A 20905-nucleotide genomic window follows, 5' to 3' on the forward strand; every position below is an offset into this window, starting at 1 on the left:
GTGGCAGACACCACGCCCAGCAGGTGTTCGGTCAAATGTCATTGAGCTTATATTCAAATGCTATGTCGTTTTTTAGAGTACAAAAGATGGTGTGCTACTCGACCATGGAGGATGGGTTTTGTCCGATGCGTGGCTGGTTGTATCCGTGGATTTCATAGGAGGACCAGAGGACCGCCCTTCTGGGAGCAAGTGCATGAAAAGTTTCACGCGGGAAAGCACATTGCGCCCTACAATTTGTGGACATGGATTTTTAGAGCACTTGCACCCAGGCCCTGCTATCCTAGCTCTTCATAATCGCTTTAAGATCCGTGCGACACAACTAACTTTCTATATGAAATTTTCTCTTTTTTGTTTCTCCCACGTAGAACATATCTTGAAGTTCAAACATATGCAGCGTGGCAAAGCTTTCTAACTAGAATCTAGGATAAATCTTTCAGAATTTTTTGTCCGACATAAATACTAAAAATATGATTTTTTTTAATCAAACAATACATGTTTTGTATATTTATATTTGACAAAAAAATCTGAAAGATTTATCCGAGATTCTACTTAGAAAGCTTTGCCACGCTGCATAGATTTGAACTTCAAGATATGTTCTATGTGGGAGAAACAAAAAAGAGAAATGTATTTGCGCGAATCTTAAAGCAGGAAATGGATGGCTAGATAGAGAGGGCCTGGGTGCATGTGCTCTAATCTATATTTTCGTACAATGTGTACATCATGCGACCATGCAACGTCATGTCGTATTGTCTTATCACTGGCACGCTATCCAGGTCAGCGTCATCAAGTTCTGCAACTTGGTCAGTCAGCTCGAGGCAAGGTGGTCATTGCACGCGGAGGAGATGGTAAATTTTACTTCCTCTCGCTAACCTTGTTGATTGATTCATTCAGTCAATGTTGATCTACACATTATATGTAACCCGCATGCGTCGCCGTGTTGTACCACAGGTTAACGGGACGGCCATTTACGTGCACACATTGTTGGATGAAGTTGAAAGGAGAGTATGTGCGGGAGGACATGATCCGTTGAAAAACTTGTTGGATATCCGGGATCTAGTCGAATTCGAGACCTTGTTGTACTAGACTTAGTTTACATTCTATGTGTGGACGATTCATGCTATTTTCTATCTAAATTTTGATGAATATCGGTCGGTTTGCATGAATTTCGTCCGGTTAGTTAAAATGCGGTTTGAAATTTATGTGGCTAACGTTGGATGGATGTCTCCCGCATCCGTGTTCGCGGACTGGTCCCCTCCTGTCTGCAGACGGATGCAGGTTTTTTTTTTGCAGGTTGCCGTTGGAGATACCTTAATATCGTAGTATTCACTGCTTCGTCCATGACAATTACATCCCACTTTGTCAATTCCTAACTCGAACAGACGGTGAGTCTAACTTGTTTGTTTTACTATGCAGATTAGTGAAAGTGATAAGCTGACCTTCCTCCTCCTCCTCCTCCTCCTCCAAGAAAGAAAGTTAGGGTTCGTGCCTCTCGCCGGCGCCGGCGCAGGTCCGCCTCGTCTCCGGTGGCCCTAGGGCCATGAAGGCGCGGTGGATCCTGGCAAGTGCCGGCGGGAGGGATCCGTTTTTAGTCATTTTTTTCAATCTTGTTAGGGTTTGTGTCCTACTCAGGAAGGCGAGACGGCGGCGGCTCCCTGAAGATGGAATAAAGGTCTCCCCGCCTAGCCCCCATTCCGGCGGTGCGTCTAGCATCGTTGGTGGGCGTGTGGAGGTGTGTATCCGGCAGATCTATCTTTGATGGATTTGCTCGGATCTCGTCGTTGTTCGTCTACATTCGTGTGTCTTTGGTTTGGATCCTTCCAATCTACGTTATTTTTCATCGGCGGCGGTTGCTGTTCTGTGGTGCTGGTCCTATGGGGCCTTAGCACGACGACTTTCCGACTGTCTACTACAACAAGTTGTGCCCGGCTCCGGCGATGGAGGGGCGATGATGGCGGTGCGCCTTCGGCTCGCTTCGGTGCTTGTAGTCATCGCTAGGTTGTCTACGAAACTGGATGTAATTTTTATTTCTGGTATTCGTTGTACTGCCATGATTGAAGATGAATAGATTGGAAGTTTTCCCAAAAAAAGAAGATTAGTGAAAGTGACAAAGGGCATATATTGTGTATGCGTGGCATGTGCAAATGTACCGTGATTCTTACCCCTAATCTCCCATGCTTTAGTTGGAAGTGTATAGACATATACAGGGACATTTACTTTTTCTATTCAAAAAGAAAACGACAGACAGGGATATCTGCCCCGAGGCGTCTTGTGTTCCACTCCAAACCAAAAACAAAATATTTTTACAGGCCTATACAATAAAAATTATGAATAGCATTGTACAAGACATACACATCATTTACTACATCTTGCGTGCTGGCACAATTTTGAAATCAAATTCCGAATAATTAACTGCAAATGGCTCGGTTGTGAAGATCAAATATGGCGTTCTGATACTGTACTCGTCCCACAGTCCTCCATCGAGAGAACGACTTACAGTTCAGCAAATTAAAAACCAAATAGCAACTCATAGATATCACCGAACCAGAGATTGTTCATGTGCGTCAGTGCGTGCATAAAAGCGAGAGAATGGGTATACACGTAATTTCATGCCCTCTACTACCCGGCCGGCCAGTCAGGTTGCACACACCAGCCTATATATACGTCTGCCTACCTTCTTCTTCAACACACACTCAGCTCTCTCAAGTTCTCATCTCAGGTACAGGACACTAGGTTACTCATCATTTTTCATGTTTGCACTCGCACTGTAGTTAACCATGGGCAAGCACGCGCCGTCCAAGTCCAACCGCGAGGTGGTAGAGTCCCTGTACGCTTCCCTGGCCCGTGGCGACGCGGCGGCCGTGACGGCACTGCTGGCAGCGGACCTGGACTGGTGGTTCCATGGGCCGCGCCGGTGCCAACATATGCGACGCCTGTTGACCGGCGAGGCGGCGGGTGCTGTGGCATTTCGGTTCATGCCAACGCGGGTTGCGGAGGTCGGCAGCGCCATGGATGGCCAGTGGGTTGTGGCGGAGGGGTGGGCCGGCGAGCACGACTACTGGGTGCACGCGTGGTGCCTCCACGACGGCATCATCACCAACTTCCGTGAGTACTTCAACACGTCTGTCACCGTCAGGAATCTAGGCCAGACGGCTAAGGAAGACGTGGTGTGGGCCATATGGGAGAGCCAATCGCCCAGGCCCAAGAGCCGCTCCATGCCGGGTCTAGTGCTCGCCATCTGACATTACATAGTTTGTATGTGATGTACATATTTTGTAAAAAGAAAAATATTGTTTTTACCCGGACAACGGGTAGTTGGTTTTTGACCATGCAAGATATGGTGTACAAATGATGTAAATCATGGTTTTACTTTTGAGAGTTGGTCTTTTTACCTGCTAGCATGTTCTTTGTGAATGAGTGCAAATTTCAAGCAGCTATAATAGTTTTATAAGACATTTTCTTCGTTTCTTCGAAAGGTCTTTAACCCAACAGACCACCCGTAAAACTTGAAGGAAGCGAGAGGGACCGCGACATTACAAGAAACATCTATTTGGGTGGGCGGGCGGCCGGGCGGGCTTGGGGAAGAGAAAAGAAGGAAGGGCAAGCACACAAGTTTCTAAAAAAAAGCACAAATACGCGGACAAGTTTTTTTTTTGAGAAAAGCTTGCTAAGCTTTATTGATTAGCTAAAATGGTTGCATGAATTACAACTGGGTCATGAGGAGTACCCAGCCAAAGATCCCTCCCAACCGCGAGAGAAACACCAAACCTAGCTAGCCTGTGAGCTTCATAATTCGCAGCTCGAGGTTCAAAAAAGAAATTACAAGATGCAAAGGAATGAGAAATATCTAAAATCTCTCTGATGATGATGCCGTAGTCCCCCTCAACTCTCTGATGTATATGATGTACTGCCTGTTTGCAATCTGAAGCGACATGGTGAACCATCCCAAGATCTTGCGCCAAACAAAGGCCTTCCCTGCACGCAATAGCTTCTAGCATCGGTGGATCCAACAAACCCGTGAATGACCAGCATGGAAGAGCCCAAATAAGCGCCATTACTGTCCCGCACACGGGAGCGGCCGTACCAACATTATGGTTGGTGGAAACTGCAACGTCAACATTAATCTTTATGGAACCCTGAACTGGCGGGATCCACTTGAAATTTTGGTTTGCTTGTGCAGGAACCGTCTGTAGTGGAGGTTCTGGCCGCGCACTCAACTGATCCAATTCAGCTATGAAGTTAATAACGAAATTGTGCATAGCATATGGACTTTGGTTTATACCTTCATGAATGAGTTTTCTCCTCGCATACCAAATAGCCCATAAAATGACTGTCATCCTTGTTAACTCATCGTGATTCAACACATCCATCATTGAGAATAACCAAGCACGGGCAGAAGGTTCTGACGTGGCTATCATATGCTCCAGGAGGTCATGGTCCTCTAATGCCCAAACACACCTCGCCATATTGCACTCGAGTAAACTGTGTCTCCAAGTGTCTTGTGCTCCGCGCGCAAAACACCCATCGTGATTCGGCATATTTCTGTCCTTGCATACATCCTTTGTTGGTAGTGAATTTTTTGACAAACGCCACAAGAATTTTGCTTTGCCGGGACTGTCACTTTCCACAAAGTGTTCCAGGAACGCTCGTTTTCAGAATTATTTGAGGACCCAGCTCACTCCAACCAATCCTCCCTCCTCTTTTTCGTTTCCACGATCATCCTATACACCGACCGAACTGAGAATATTCCATTCTTTTCAAAAACCGCATGAGCAAAAATCATTCATGGCCCGAGTACACACAGGATTTCTCAATATGGCCGCTGCATCATACGGTAAGAAAACTTGCTCAATGAGGTCTGTGTTCCAGCGTGCATTCTCATGATCTATCAGTTGGAGACAAGTGTGTGACTATGCCCATGATGTTTGGCCCACGTGGCCTCGCATCGTTGTCATCATCTACTGGCCTACCTGCCAACCATGTCCACGTTATCTCCTTTGGGACCTACGTATTTCTCAAAAAAAATTCTCCATTGGGACCTCCTATTTAGCACCCTGCGAGCTGGCCTCCCTTCCACCGGCGCACCACTTTGGGCCGGCTCATTTGCGGATCTGGATGCGCCATTATTTTTTATTTTTTCTTTTTTCTTTTTGTTTCTGTTTTTGTTTTATTCTTCTATAAAATAATTCAGGATTAAAAAAAGGTTTTAAAATTTCGAAATATGTGATTTTTTTAATGTTCGTAATATAAAAAGCTCGTGATTATAAAAAACATCATATATTTAAAAATTGTTTGTGGATTTCAAAAATATTCATGAATGGTAAAACATGCTTGCTTATTCAAAAAATGTTCATAGTATGACAGAAAAATCGTGAAAGGAAAAAGTACCCATGTTCAGAAAATGTTCACGATTTTTTTAAACATGTTCGCGAAAGTCAAAAAACAATCGTTAATTTCAAAAAAATCGTTGACTCAAAAATGTTCACCGATTCAAAAAAAATGTTCATGAGTTTCAAAAAGATTGTCATGAATTTTAAAATGTTCAGGATTTCAAAAAAATGTTCACAAATTTGAAAAATGTTCGGCCTTCTATTCTTGCTAACCCCGCTCTCTAGCCGTGTGTACTCTGAGGACCTCCTCAGCGACCTGTTCAACTTGTCTTACGCCCGTCGTCATTTCCTTTATTCTTTCTGGGTTTTTCTGCAAGACATTTTAATCATGTAAATATTTTCACAATCAGATTAACTGAAACACAGGGATCAGAAAACCCTGTTATTCTCAAAGACCACTTTATTTCTAAGTTTCCAAAGAGTCCAAACTATAGCAGAAACACCAACTACCATAAGATCTCTATCATTTTTGTTAAAAAATTTATCCATATTCCCAACATCTGTTGTATGTTATCAGGAATATCATGCATGTTAAAAGCACATTTCATAACCATCCACAACATCCTCACAACAGAACAATGAAAAAAGAGATGATTAATATTTTCTTCCCTCCCACAAAAAGAGCAGCTATTATTTCCAATCCAAACCCTATGAATCAAGTTATCTTTAGTAAGAATGATCCCCCTCAAGGTTAGCCACATAAAGACTTTGACGCGCGGGGGCATCTTGATTTTCCACAATAATTTATGTGGATAACTATCCCAGTTTGTATCATAAACCTGTAGCAAGATTTCATAGTGTATTTTCCATTCCAGTCAATGTTCATTCAATCTAAATGCCCCACAAGCCTCTTTGATGTGTTCCCATAGCTCCAAAGACTCACCATATAAGGTTCTTCTAAAGCGGAATGTGTCTAAACCCTCCCCGGGCACATCAGCAACTGATTTGTTTTTTTTTCAAAAAAATATTGTACAGCCTAGGAAAGCTATCTTTCAGAGACTTTGGCCCCAACCACTAATCTTCCCAAAATTTGACATTTCTCCCATTCCCCACAATAAATCTACACAAAGAAAAGAAGAACTCTTTCTGTTTTAATAGCTCAGACCGGGACTGAGAAATGTAAATTTTCCACCACCATTTACATAACAAGGCTTTATTCATCAAAGCCAGATTTTGAATCCCCAACCCCCCATGTTTTTAGGTTTACACACTTCAGACCATTTAACTAGATGGTATTTCCTCTTAGCCCTAAAAAAATCATTCTCTTATTCACCCCAACAGCCAATCCATAGAATGGCATCATGTAATAGGGAATACCAGTCAGCGGGGATTGAATCAGAGTAATCCTACCAGCGCTAGCTAAAAACCTCCCCTAACATGTACCACATTTCTTCTCTATTGTTTCCTCTGGAGGTTTCCAATGTTTATTCCTAATTATTATTTTTATCTATGGGGAGGCCTAAGTATTTCAAAGGGAGCTCCCCCGGAGGGCAAGTAAAGATTTCAGAATACCCCTCTTGTTTATCAATGGCTTTTCCAAACAAGAACAATTCACTTTTGTGAAACTTGATTTTCAGCCTAGACATCTGCTCAAACAAACATAATATTTATTTCAAATTATGTGCACTATCAAAATCACCTCACGGAAGAAAAATGGTGTCATCTGCATACTACAGCATGTTAACACCACCCACCAAATTATCATGTAACAGGCCTTTGATCAGACCATTTTTCCTGGCATTATTCGTAAGCATTGCCAGTGCATCAGCTGCAAGATTAAAGATCAAAGGAGACAAGGAACCCCCCTGCCTTACCCTTTATGAGTTCGAAAATATGGTCCAAGATTATCATTTACTTTAATACGCATATTACCCCCTCTGATGGTCCCCATAATCCAATCAATCCATTTACCAATAATTCCTTTAATTTTCAACATTTGAAAAACATAAAGCCATTTAACATTGTCATAGTCTTTTTCAAAATCAACTTTAAACAACAGAGCACATTTTTATTTTGGATGTTGGTCATTGCACTTTGCAAAATCTGATAGTGATGTCATGTTTTCACTCCGTAATGCACGAACTGATTATGGGTGTGCATAAAAAAATGGTAAACTAATGGGCTTGTTACGGGAATATTACGGGCCATTCCTCAAAATTATCCTCACCCCCCGAATTTCATGGTGGGTGGGGCCCATCTCTTTCCCCCTCAATCCAATCCAACCTGGCAAGTCACTATCACTCCATAAAAAAACATAATATTTGGTGGATGTAGCATTGTTGTCTATAGGCAATACTCAAACTCTTTCTATATACCTTTCTCGCCTCGCACATCTTCCGCCTAGGGTTGTATTTCTGTTATGTCGGGTAATAGAAAATGGGAGGTGCGGTCCAAAAAAAACACCTACAACTGTAATTTGCCAAAGAGAAAAGTATGTTTTTGGCCCCTCAAGTTCACCGAAAATCTACATTTGGACCCTCAAGTTTTTTCTGGATGATATTTAGTCCCCATGTCTCAAACCCGGATACAAAATCAGATTTGCTAGGAAAACCGGCCACGTGTCTATGGTTTTCTCCCCGAGCTCCAGATCCCCCTGTTGTGCATCTTGCCTGCATCATGTGGCTGCCGCCCGAGCAACCTCTCCCGACCTTTGTTGTGTGCCTCTCCGCACCACCGTGTACCTGCTGCCCCTTAGTCACCTGCAACGAGGGCACTTCTTCCCATTCTCCCTTTGCGGCTGGTGTCGCGCACCACCTTCTCCTCTGCTCCTAGCACACGGTCTAGAGATGATTCCTCCCAGCCAGCTTGAGCCGTAGTGACCCACTGACCCTCCTATTCTTCCTCTACATCCTCCAGCAACCTCCTAGTCAGAGGAATCTAGCAGGGAAGCTTCCCTTGTTCCCCTCCGGCAAAATTACCCATCGGCAATTCCCCAGCCATGGCGAGTGATGGGGTTATGTACCTAGGGTAGGGTCATGGACCTGTTCCAAGTAACTTACCCCAAGACATCCTTAGAAGAGGTCGCCTTCCAGTCGACCAATGAGGACTCACTCGACTGGCCTGAAGGACTCGACCACGAAGACTCACTCGACCACCAGGAGGTCAAGAGGCACTCTGCACTGCAACGGCCTGTAATCAAGTAGACTTTATGATAGTAAAGGCACTTTATGTGGGGCGTTACCAGTAACGCCCCAGACTTAACTCACCTTAAACCCTCTCCTGCGTGGGCTGGCTAGGGTCCTGGCGCACTCTATATAAGCCACCCCCTCCACAGGCAGAGGGGTTCGGCACCTTGTAATTCATACATTCATAATCCACTCGACCGCCTCCGGGCTCCGAGACGTAGGGCTGTTACTTCTTCCGAGAAGGGCCTGAACTCGTACATCCTTTGTGCTTACAACCTCTCCATAGCTAGGACCTTGCCTCTCCATACCTACCCCCCACTCTACTGTCAGGCTTAGAACCACGACAGTTGGCGCCCACCGTGGGGCAGGTGTTTTAGCGATTTTGTGGAGAAGTTGCGATTCTTCCGAGTACTCTCATCATGGTGTCTGCTGGAGTTTTGGTCAAGGGTCAAGAGATCCGTCTCGGCACTCTCACCTTCATCGCCGACGACTCCGCATGGCTCCAGGAGGCTCCACTCGACGTAGACGCGCTCCCCGTCCGCGGTGCGACGCATTTTCGCGCATGTGTCCGCGGCGTTCTGCTGCGGCAACCGTCGACCCAGTATCGGTCGGCTCCTCCATCGTCCACCCTCCCGGTCTCCCGCCAGCGCAAGCGCTCAGGCCGGTCGAGGCTTCAGCGATGGGTGAGTCACGCGGTGGCTCGCCAATCGGCCACTACACAAGTTGCGGCAATCGAGCCCAACGAATCTCTCTACGGCTTGTTCGATCAGTCGACTGGCTCCGGAGAGACTGCATCCGAGTGCGGAAGCAGTGATCCAGCGGCGGAAATCTTGATGGTCGACGGGCCCCACAGCCCTCCTGGCTTCGCCCGTGGTGGTGGAGCAGGTGACGGCGGCGACCCTGCACGAGACTACGAAGAGTACCAGCCCGAGCCACTCGACTCTCTGCAAAGAGAAGAGCTTCGCCGCAGGAACGAGGATCCCCTGCGTATTCCCATCGCAGGAGAAACCCCCGAGGCTCGTGCCTTGGAGGAGGCGCGTCTGGCCAATTTGGCCGAGCGCACTCGACTGGAGAACCTTCAGCGAGCACTCGACGAGCGCGCGCGGCAACGAGTTCCCGACACCAGTCGACGTCAACTCTTCCCGCCGACTCAGGTATATCGAACCCCAATTCAGAATTTAGCAGCTGCGACCCGTATAGCAGAGTCCATTCAGCCTTCGCAGTCGGAAGCTGGCAGAGGTTTGCTGCAGATCAGGGATCTGCTCCGGGCAGCAGGAGATCAGAATTCAGCCGTGTCTCAGTCGCGCAACAGAATTCACAGTCGATCTGTCACTGTGAATACGGTTCAGTCGGCTCACAGCCCCAGATCGCCTCCGCGGCGCGAAGGGCGTGAGAATCGGCGAGATCAATATGGCGACAGACTCGACCGAGATGATAGGCGTCGAGTGCCCTATTCCCCTCCGAGGGGTGGGTCTTACGCTCCTCGGCAGCCAGATGATAGGCGTCAGTACAGTACAGGGCGTAGGGTTCCAGTTGACCCCAGAGAGCCAGGCTTCGACGCGCGATCCATTATCGTGCAAGGGTTGGTCGACCGGAACAGAGCCCATCGAGGCGCACTCGACAGAGATGTACCCACGAGCAGTCGAGTACATGTTTCTGGTCCTGAATGTTTCAGCAGAGCTATCAGAGCCGCAGTTATCCCCCCCAATTTCAGGTTGGCAACAGGAGTCAGCAAGTTCACTGGTGAGTCTAAGCCTGAAACTTGGCTTGAAGACTACCGAGTGGCAGTTCAGATCGGTGGTGGGAACGACGAGGTGGCCATGAAGCATTTGCCCCTCATGTTGGAAGGTTCTGCCAGGGCATGGTTGACTCAATTACCTCCTAGCAGCATTTACACTTGGGAAGATCTGTCCCGAGTGTTCGTCAGAACGTTTGAAGGGACTTGCAAGCGACCAGCGGGATTGACAGAGTTGCAAGTCTGCGTGCAGAAAACTAATGAGACTCTCAGAGAGTATATTCAGAGGTGGATCACTTTGCACCACACTGTGGAAAATGTCTCTGATCATCAGGCAGTATGCGCCTTCAAAGACGGCGTCAAGAACAGAGAACTGAGTTTGAAATTTGGTCGAACCGGTGACATGACCTTGAGTCGGATGATGGAGATTGCTACCAAGTACGCCAACGGCGAAGAAGAAGACCGACTCCGAAGCGGCAAGCACAAGCCGAGTCAGTCGGAAAAAGGAAACACCAGTCGGAAACAGAAGCGGAAGGCTGAACCGGCAGCTCCTGGAGAGGCTCTGGCCGTGACTCAAGGAAAGTTTAAGGGGAAACCAAAAGGATCCTGGAACCCCAAGAAGGTAAAGGATAAAGAAGGGAACGACGTGATGGATATGCCGTGTCACATTCACACGAAGAAAGATGAAGAGGGGAATATCATTTACCCAAAGCACACCACTCGCCAATGTCGACTCCTGATCCAGCAGTTTCAGGGAAAACAGTCTAAGGACAAGGAGAAGGAGTCGGACAAGGCCGAAGACAAAGAGGACAGTGAGGGAGGATATCCGCATATCAACTCCACTCTGATGATCTTTGCAGATGTGGAAAGCAGAAGTCGACTGAAAGTGATTAACCGAGAGGTGAACATGGTTGCCCCAGCAAAGGCAAATTATCTGAAGTGGTCTCAAACACCCATCACATTCGACCAATCTGATCACCCGACTCATATTGCCACCCCCGGGAGGCAAGCTTTGGTGGTCGATCCAGTTGTCGAAGGCACTCGACTGACAAAGGTGCTGATGGATGGTGGAAGTGGGCTGAACTTATTGTATGCAGACACATTGAAAGGTATGGGCATTCCGATGTCCCGACTGAGCACTAGTAACATGAGCTTCCATGGAGTTATACCAGGGAAGAAGGCCGAGTCACTCGGCCAGATAGCTTTGGACGTAGTGTTTGGTGATTCGAAGCATTTTCGCAAAGAAAAGTTGACGTTTGAGGTCGTGGATTTTCAAAGTGCATATCATGCCATTTTGGGGAGACCAGCCTATGCACGGTTCATGGCTCGACCATGTTACGTGTACCTCAAATTGAAGATGCCCGGTCCCAAAGGTGTGATCACTGTCACCGGTGATAGGAAAAAGGCAGAGGAGTGCTTTCAGAAGGGCTCCAAGATTGCCGATTCCCAAGTGACAGCGGTCGAGTTCGAAGAATACAAGCAAAACGCAGATCCGAGTGACTTGCTGCGATCCAAGAAGCCCGCCACAGAGTCTGCATTCCAGTCGTCCGGTGAGACGAAGCCTGTTCACATTCACCCGACCGACCCCGAAGCAGCTCCGACCCGCATCTCCACAACACTCGACCCAAAATAGGAAGAAGCGCTCATCCAGTTCCTCCGTGAGAACTGGGACATTTTTGCATGGAAGCCCGCTGACATGCCAGGTGTTCCCAGGGGACTGGCTGAGCATCGCCTAAGAGTCGACTCGTCTGCAAAACCAGTCAAAGAGCATCTTCGGCGGTCCGCCGTCCAGAAGAGAAAGGCCATCGGTGAAGAAGTGGCTCGACTGTTGGCGGCAGGATTTATCCGAGAGATATACCACTCCGAGTGGCTCGCTAATGTCGTCATGGTTCCTAAGAAGGACAAGTCGCTCCGAATGTGCATTGATTTCAAGCACATCAACCGGGCCTGCCCGAAAGATCACTTTCCTCTCCCTCGCATAGATCAAATTGTTGACTCGACCGCGGGATGCGAGAGGTTGTCTTTTTTAGATGCTTACTCCGGGTACCACCAGATCCGTCTGTACGGGCCCGATGAGGTAAAAACAGCTTTCATCACTCCATTCGGGTGCTTCTGCTATATCACCATGCCATTCGGCCTCAAGAATGCCGGAGCCACATTTATGCGAATGATTCAGAAGTGTCTACTCACCCAAATCAGTCGGAATGTGGAAGCTTATATGGATGATATTGTTGTCAAGTCACGAAAAGGTTCCGACCTGCTCGCTGACCTCGCCGAAACATTTGCCAACCTCAGAAGGTATGATATCAAGCTCAATCCATCAAAGTGCACATTTGGAGTTCCTGGTGGCAAGTTACTCGGTTTTCTCGTTTCCGAACGGGGAATCGACGCTAACCCAGAGAAGATTGGCACTATTCTCCGAATGAAACGCCCTGTGCGAGTGCACGATGTCCAGAAGCTTACTGGATGCTTGGCCGCATTAAGTCGATTCATCTCACGACTCGGTGAAAAGGCACTGCCTCTTTACCGACTGATGAAGAAGGCTGACAAGTTCGAGTGGACTCCAGAAGCTGATGCAGCGTTTGCCGAGCTAAAAGCTCTGCTCTCCACCCAGCCGGTGCTTGCTGCTCCAATCAGCAAAGAGCCTCTGTTGCTCTACATCGCAGCCACAGGACAAGTCGTCAGTACTGTGCTAACGGTCGAGCGGGAAGAAGAAGGAAAAGCTCTCAAAGTTCAGCGCCCAGTGTATTATTTGTCTGAAGTCTTGACTCCATCCAAGCAGAGATATCCTCATTATCAGAAGCTTGTGTATGGAATATACATGACCACAAAGAAGGTTGCTCATTATTTCTCTGACCATTCCATCACAGTCGTCAGCGACGCTCCACTATCAGAGATTTTGCACAACAGAGATGCAACTGGTCGAGTGGCCAAATGGGCGATTGAACTTCTTCCCCTTGATATCAAGTTTGAGGCAAAGAAAGCCATTAAGTCCCAGGCGATAGCAGATTTCCTCGCCGAGTGGATTGAACAACAGCAGCCGACTGAAGTTCACTCGGAGCATTGGACCATGTTTTTCGATGGCTCTAAGATGTTGAATGGTTCCGGTGCTGGGGTTGTCCTGGTTTCCCCCAGAGGAGATAAGCTCAGATATGTGCTCCAGATTCACTTTGATTCCTCCAACAATGAGGCAGAATATGAGGCCCTCCTATATGGGTTGCGCATGGCCATTTCACTCGGCGTCCGTCGCCTAATGGTCTATGGCGACTCGGATTTAGTGGTCAATCAGGTGATGAAAGAGTGGGACGTGAGAAGCCCAGCCATGACTGGATACTGCAGTGCAGTGAGGAAGCTGGAGAAGAAGTTCGAGGGGTTGGAGCTCCATCATATACCCCGACTGAAAAATCAAGCAGCTGATGATCTAGCAAAGATAGGTTCCAAGAGAGAAGCCATTCCGAGTGGTGTGTTCTTGGAGCATATACACACTCCGTCAGTCAAAGAAGATCCTTTCACCGAAGAAACTCCGCAGCCCAAGAGCGCCACAGATCCGACTGAAGTTGAAGTCCCAGCGGTGGTCGACTTGATCATGGAGGTTTTGGTGGTCATTCCCGACTGGACGATTCCGTATGTCGCATATATCTTGAGGAAAGAGCTTCCGGAGGATGAGGAAGAGGCTCGACAGATCGTCCGTCGATCTAAGGCCTTTACCGTAATCAAAGGACAATTATACAGAGAAAGCGCGACTGGAGTCGGTCAGAAGTGCATAACACCAGAAGAAGGTCGACTCATCCTCAATGATATTCACTCGGGGACCTGTGGTCATCATGCGTCCTCTCGGACCATCGTGGCCAAAGCATACCGAGCCGGATTTTACTGGCCCAAGGCGAATGAGATGGCAAAAGAGATAGTAGATAAGTGCGAGGGATGTCAGTTCTACTCGAATATGTCGCACAAGCCTGCGTCAGCTTTGAAGACCATCCCACTCGTCTGGCCTTTTGCAGTTTGGGGGCTGGACATGATCGGTCCTTTGAGAACAGGACGAAGTGGCTTCACGCATGTACTGGTGGCAGTCGACAAGTTCACCAAGTGGATCGAGGCTAAACCAATCAAGAGCCTTGACACCGGTACTGCTGTTAGCTTCATCAGGGAACTAATATTCAGATATGGAGTCCCGCACAGCATCATTACGGATAATGGGTCGAACTTTGACTCAGAGGAATTCAGAGCTTTCTGCGACTCCCAGGGCACACGGGTCGACTACGCATCAGTCGCCCATCCGCAGTCGAATGGACAAGCAGAGCGAGCTAATGGACTGATTCTCAAGGGACTGAAGCCTCGACTGATGCGTGATCTCAAACACGCGGCTGGAGCTTGGGTCGACGAACTTCCATCTGTACTCTGGGGACTGCGGACCACGCCTAATCGGTCGACCGGAAGAACTCCATTCTTCTTGGTCTATGGAGCTGAAGCAGTCTTGCCGAGTGATCTTCTCCACAATGCTCCTCGAGTTGAAATCTACAACGAAGCAGAAGCTGAACAAGCGCGGCAGGACGCAGTCGACCTTTTAGAGGAAGAAAGGGAGATGGCTCTGATCCGATCGACCATCTACCAACAAGATCTGCGCCGTTTCCACGCCCGAAATGTGAGAGGTCGAGCCTTCCAGGAAGGGGATTTGGTTCTCCGAGTGGATCAGCACAAACCACACAAGCTTGCTCCTTCTTGGGAAGGCCCCTTCATCGTCACCAAGGTTCTCCACAACGGGGCGTACCGTCTTTACAACGTCGAGCATAATATCGACGAGCCCCGAGCTTGGAACGCGGAGCTACTCCGCCCATTTTACACTTAAGTTTTATCACTCGGATGGGTTGCAATAAAGTACTTTTGTAGTTCATGGACCTCAAAATAATAGTGTCATAGTTCCTCCACAATATCTGTCACTTTTTATTTTATTTCCAATAAAATTCCCCTCAGTGGGTGACTTAGTTGCGAATCTGTTTCGCCTAAGTTTGTAAAAATCCTACCAAGTGGTGAGCCAGACTCCCACTCAGAGGCTTAGCTGCGAATCCGTTTCGCCTAAGTTATCAAAATCCTACCGAGTGGTGAGCCAGACTCCCACTCAGAGGCTTAGCTGCGAATCCGTTTCGCCTAAGTTATCAAAATCCTGCCGAGTGAAGAGCAATCCTCTCACTCGGGGGCTTAGCTGCAGCCATGTGCTCGTCTAAGTTATCAAAATCCTACCGAGTGGTAAGCCAGCCTTCCACTCGGAGGCTTAGCTGCAGCCTCGTGCTCGCCTAAGTTATAAAAATCCTACCGAGTGAAGAGCAACCCTCTCACTCGGGGGCTTAGCTGCAGTCCAAGCACTCGCCTAAGTTATAAAAATCCTACCGAGTGAAGAGCAACCCTCTCACTCGGGGGCTTAGCTGCAGTCCAAGCACTCGCCTAAGTTGTAAAAAGTCCTACCGAGTGGTGAGCCAGGCTCCCACTCGGAGGCTTAGCTGCGAATCCGTTTCGCCTAAGTTATCAAAATCCTACCGAGTGGTAAGCCAGCCTTCCACTCGGAGGCTTAGCTGCAGCCTTGTGCTCGCCTAAGTTATCAAAATCCTGCCGAGTGAAGAGCAATCCTCTCACTCAGGGGCTTAGCTGCAGCCATGTGCTCGTCTAAGTTATCAAAATCCTACCGAGTGGTAAGCCAGCCTTCCACTCGGAGGCTTAGCTGCAGCCTCGTGCTCGCCTAAGTTATAAAAATCCTACCGAGTGAAGAGCAACCCTCTCACTCGGGGGCTTAGCTGCAGTCCAAGCACTCGTCTAAGTTATAAAAATCCTACCGAGTGAAGAGCAACCCTCTCACTCGGGGCTTAGCTGCAGTCCAAGCACTCGCCTAAGTTGTGAAAATCCTACCGAGTGAAGAGCAATCCTCTCACTCGGAGGCTTAGCTGCAGCCTCGTGCTCGCCTAAGTTATCAAAATCCTACCGAGTGGTAAGCCAGCCTTCCACTCGGAGGCTTAGCTGCAGCCTCGTGCTCGCCTAAGTTATAAAAATCCTACCGAGTGAAGAGCAACCCTCTCACTCGGGGGCTTAGCTGCAGTCCAAGCACTCGCCTAAGTTGTGAAAATCCTACCGAGTGAAGAGCAACCCTCTCACTCGGGGGCTTAGCTGCAGCCCTGTGCTCGCCTAAGTTACAAAAATCCTACCGAGTGAAGAGCAACCCTCTCACTCGGGGGCTTAGCTGCAGTCCAGCACTCGCCTAAGGTATAAAAACCCTGCCGAGTGGAGAGCAACCCTCTCACTCGGGGGCTTAGCTGCAGCCCAGTGCTCGTCTAAGTGGACTAAAGAATAAGTCGATTGCAGCACAGGCACCTTGCTTTGAACCTGCAAAAAACATTCCGAGCCGAAGGCAATCGTATTCAAGCACCAAATCCAAGTTTGAATCGACATCTAAAGGAACCGAAAGTGCTCAGGCGTCAAGCCCGTTAAGGTTTGTCGGTTACAATTCCACTCGGCATACCGAGGCAAATTTAAAGCGTCGAGCCAGAAGAAGTTTTTTACCCCTCCTGTGGAGGGCTGGAAGGTGCAACAAATTCATCAAGGTCAATTCCGTCGGCGATCCGAGTGGCAGCTGCAAGGAAAGTCTCCATAAAGGACCTGAAGTCGTGCTTCTTGGTATTGGCCACCCGAAGGGCCGCCAGCTTCTCCTCTCGTGCATCTTTGCAGTGGACTCGGGCCAGACACAGAGCGACATCTGCACCACACCGAGCCGAGGACTTCTTCCACTCCTGCACTCGACCAGGGATCGTGTTCAAGCGGGCCATCAGCGACTCAAGGTCATTCTGAAGTGTCTCCTCAGGCCAGAGCGTCGAGTCGATGCGAGATGTGGCGGCCTTCAGCCTTGCGAGATAGTCCACGACAGCTGCAACACGAGACTCCAGTCGGAAAACATCCATGGCAACTTCGTCGTTCACCGGAGAATTGACGGGGTCAAGGTTTGGCTCCAGTCGGCTGGTTTCTTCTTCAAAGTTTTGACAAAATTCTGCAAGGGTGGTCACTAAGTCAAGAGGATGGTCGAATGGAAAAATCACAATTGGAAATGTCTGCCAAGCATAGAGGTTTACCTTCAAGCATAAGAAACAGCTTCTTGGCAAGTCCACTCAGGAAGGCCTCCAGATCAGTTTTCTTCCCAGTCAATTTGCTGACTTGGTCGGTCAGGGCAGCTTTATCAGTTTTCAGTCGACTGACCTCCTTGTTGGCAATCCCAAGAGCAGCTTTCAGATTGGTATTGTCTTGTTCAAGCTTGGTGACTGAAGCTAACTTCTCGTCAGCAAGCTTGATCTTCTCAGCTAGCTCAAGGTCTTTCTTCTGCTGGGCCTCCCTTACCTTACCTACAAGTTACAGCAAGATCAGATTTGAAACAAGCAAGGGGAAAAGCAGTCGTCAGGGTCTCACCAAACATACCTTCGGTCTCCTCCTTTGCCTTTGTCAGCTTCTCCTGAACTAGCTTCAAGCTCAGCTCGACTTGAGTATGCTTGTGTTCCAGCTCTGAGTAGCGAGCCACAAGATCACAAGAGTTCTGCGAAGAACCAATCGACTAAATGTCAAATATAATTCACTTCCGAGTGAAAAAGGGAAAAACACACGTTTCTAAGACTACAGCCGAATACAAGCATTCGACCGTAGTCTCGGGGACTACACCCAGTGGGTGCACTCAGCGTGCCCCCACTAATCCTGTTGAAGACAAAGTCGACCAGTCGACCTCAAAAAAAAAGTGTGCGAGATGCATTCTCTAAGACTGTGATCAACTGCAAGCAGTCGACCACAGTCTCGGGGACTACACCCAGTGGGTGCACTCAGCGTGCCCCCACCGGTTTGTGAAATCCAGTCGACCAGTCGACTGACAGAAAGATTGACATTATAAAGCCTAAGGCCGACTGCCAGCAGTCGACCTTAGCCTTGGGGACTACACCCAGTGGGTGCACTCAGCGTGCCCCCACCGGTTTGTGAAATCCAGTCGACCAGTCGACTGACAGAAAGATTGACATCATAAAGCCTAAGGCCGACTGCCAGCAGTCGACCTTAGCCTTGGGGACTACACCCAGCGGGTGCACTCAGCGTGCCCCCGCTAACACGGAGTTTATTCGACACACCCAGTGGGTGATTACTATAAATTCCGGAAAAGAAAAGTTTTTGGTAGCATATCCAACAGAACAAACAGCGGTCGACTGACCTGGACATTGCTTTGGAGGGCAGAGCTGGCGTCATAAGCTGCCTGGCTCGCGTCCCGGATGGTCTTCAGCTGCTCCATCATGAGTCCCGCCTGGCGTATTGCCTCCTTCGCTGCGCCAGCTTGGTCCTCTGGGACGTGGTGCGTCGTGAAGAGGGAGGGCTGCTGAGCACTCGTCAGTGGATTTGCGAAGGACACCGTGTGTCGAGTGGTGTTCTCTTCTTCCACAGTCAGAATCTCAGGCGCCGTCACATCCTGAGGCACCTTACTGGCGGACGCTTTCCGACTCCTCCTGCGTGCCAGTGGTTCTTCATCCTCGTCGTCATCAGGGAGATTGATAACAGTATTGGGTGGAGCTGCGGAGAAGAATCAGGATCAGAGATCGCGAGTCAGTCGACTAAGAACGATGTTAAGAATACAGTACCTGGGTTCGAAGTTGCTGCATCCTCCATCTCGTGGTCATCAGCCCGGGCCGAGGTTTCAGAAGTAGCAGCACTGCAACTCCAAAGGATCAGTCGACTAACTTCAGCGTCGACCAGAGATAAAGTTCACACAGAATAAGAAAATATGAGCAGCACGGTTACCCTGATATGGTAGGGATGGACACCTTCATCTTCGGCAAGAGCTTGATCGGCTTCGACGGGGCCGCCCTGGGCTGCTTCGGCGCCTTTTCAGTCGGCACCGGAGAGGTGGTCCGAGGGCGCTTGGTCGACTGAGTGGCGGTCGCAACCCCCTTACCACGTTCGGTCGAAGGGTCGTGGACAAGCTTCGACCGCCTTTCTGAGCGCGGTGGTACGACCTCCTCCTCCTCTTCTTCCTCGTCCTCGACGTCGTCTTCATCGCCGTCATCATCATCATCGTCGTCATCATCCTCTGCAACATCCGAGTCCCATTCCTCCTCTTCCTGGCTCTCGCCCCCGCTCGCCTCGCCTTCCTCAGTCGAAGCTTGTGCCCCATTGGGCATCGAGTACAGCTCGGTGAGGGCCTAGCAGATGCCCAAACAAGGATCAGTCGACCAGTCGGCAGGGTTAACAGAAATGAATACGACAAGGGCGCAGTGGAGAGCAGAGCAAGTGTACCTTGTTTGGGTCGCTGTTGTGGTCGAGTGGAGGAATCCTTCTGGCTCCGCGCGGGTTGTCCTTGTTTCCGGTAACGGCTACCATCCATCTTTCCAGAGTGACGTCGTCGACTGCTTCTGGATGGACTCTAGTCTCGTCTTCGGTCCCACAGTACAACCACATGCAGTGGCTCCGGAATTGAAGGGGTTGGATGCGACGCTTGAGGAAGACCTCCAGGAGATCCATGCCCGTCACCCCCTCCCGAACCAACTGCACCACGCGCTCCATCAACATCTTCACGTCGGCTTTCTCCTCCGGAATCAGCTTCAGAGGGGAGGGCTTGTTCACTCGGTCCATGGTAAACGAAGGGAGTCCACTCGACTGCCCTGGCGTCGACTGGACCTGGCAGTAGAACCAAGTCGACTGCCAGCCTCTGACGGACTCGGGAAAGGTCATGGGCGGGAAGGTGCTCTTATTCCTCACCTGGATCCCCAGGCCCCCACACATTTGGACGACTCGGGTTCTCTCATCACCTGGGCTCGCCTTCTTCACGGTCTGAGAGCGACACGTGAATATATGTTTGAACAAACCCCAGTGCGGTCGACAGCCCAAGAAACCCTCACACATGGACACGAATGCAGCAAGATAGGCAATGGAGTTTGGGGTAAAGTGGTGAAGCTGCGCTCCAAAGAAATTCAAGAAGCCACGGAAGAAAATACTTGGCGGCAAGGAAAACCCACGATCAACATGAGTGGCCAAAAGCACACACTCACCCTCTTCTGGCTGTGGCTGCCACTCCTTCCCCGGCAACCTCGCAGCTCCGTGAGGGATCAAGCCCTCGTTGGCCATGTCGAGGAGGTCCTTCTCTGTGATGGTCGACTGGATCCAGTCTCCTTGGACCCAGCCCTTCGGCAGGCGGGATCTGGACGAGGACCCTCCGCGGCTGGTGGATCTCCCCTTCGCCTTCTCCGACGCCGACGCCTTCTTGGCGCGCTCCAGCGCCGCCGTCTTCTCCTTGGCCATGGTCGCCGGAGAGATGCGCGAAGGGAAGTGGTGCGGGGGCGAGAGCGAGCACGCTGAGCTGGGAAGAAGGAAGCAGAGAGAGAGGGAGAATGCTGGGGCGCAGCACAGAAATCCTCGCCGGGCGCATTTATAAGGTCCCTTCCGAGTGGCTGACATGTGGGCCCGGTCGATCTAATCATATCTGAGAGCAGTTATGCAGGCTGGATACGTGGCGAAAAAGGCGGCGCGGAGATCGAGGCGTCTATGCCCCGTCCCATCCGAACGCCGCGGTCCGCCCCGCTTCGCGCGCGCCCCCAAATTTCGCATCCCGCGGAATCCGCGAGCAACAAATCAGTCTGTCAGACGCGGTGTTTCCGGCGATC

The 20905-nt window shown here is 49.4% G+C and overlaps 1 protein-coding gene across 1 annotated transcript; it reads left to right on the forward strand.

Moving 5' to 3' along the window:
• The first annotated feature begins 2774 nt into the window (after positions 1-2774).
• LOC123191475 (wound-induced protein 1-like) lies at positions 2775-3239 on the forward strand. Its single transcript, XM_044604195.1, has one exon. It carries the CDS (start codon positions 2775-2777, stop codon positions 3237-3239), a length of 465 nt encoding a protein of 154 aa, XP_044460130.1.
• The last annotated feature ends 17666 nt before the right edge of the window (positions 3240-20905 follow it).

Source organism: Triticum aestivum, chromosome 2A (assembly GCF_018294505.1).
Source record: "Triticum aestivum cultivar Chinese Spring chromosome 2A, IWGSC CS RefSeq v2.1, whole genome shotgun sequence".
Taxonomy (NCBI): Eukaryota; Viridiplantae; Streptophyta; class Magnoliopsida; order Poales; family Poaceae; genus Triticum; species Triticum aestivum.

Coding starts and splice junctions, on each gene's coding strand:
- LOC123191475 (XM_044604195.1), top strand. CDS start 2,775: ATGGGCAAGCACGCGCCGTCCAAGTCCAACCGCGAGGTGGTAGAGTCC.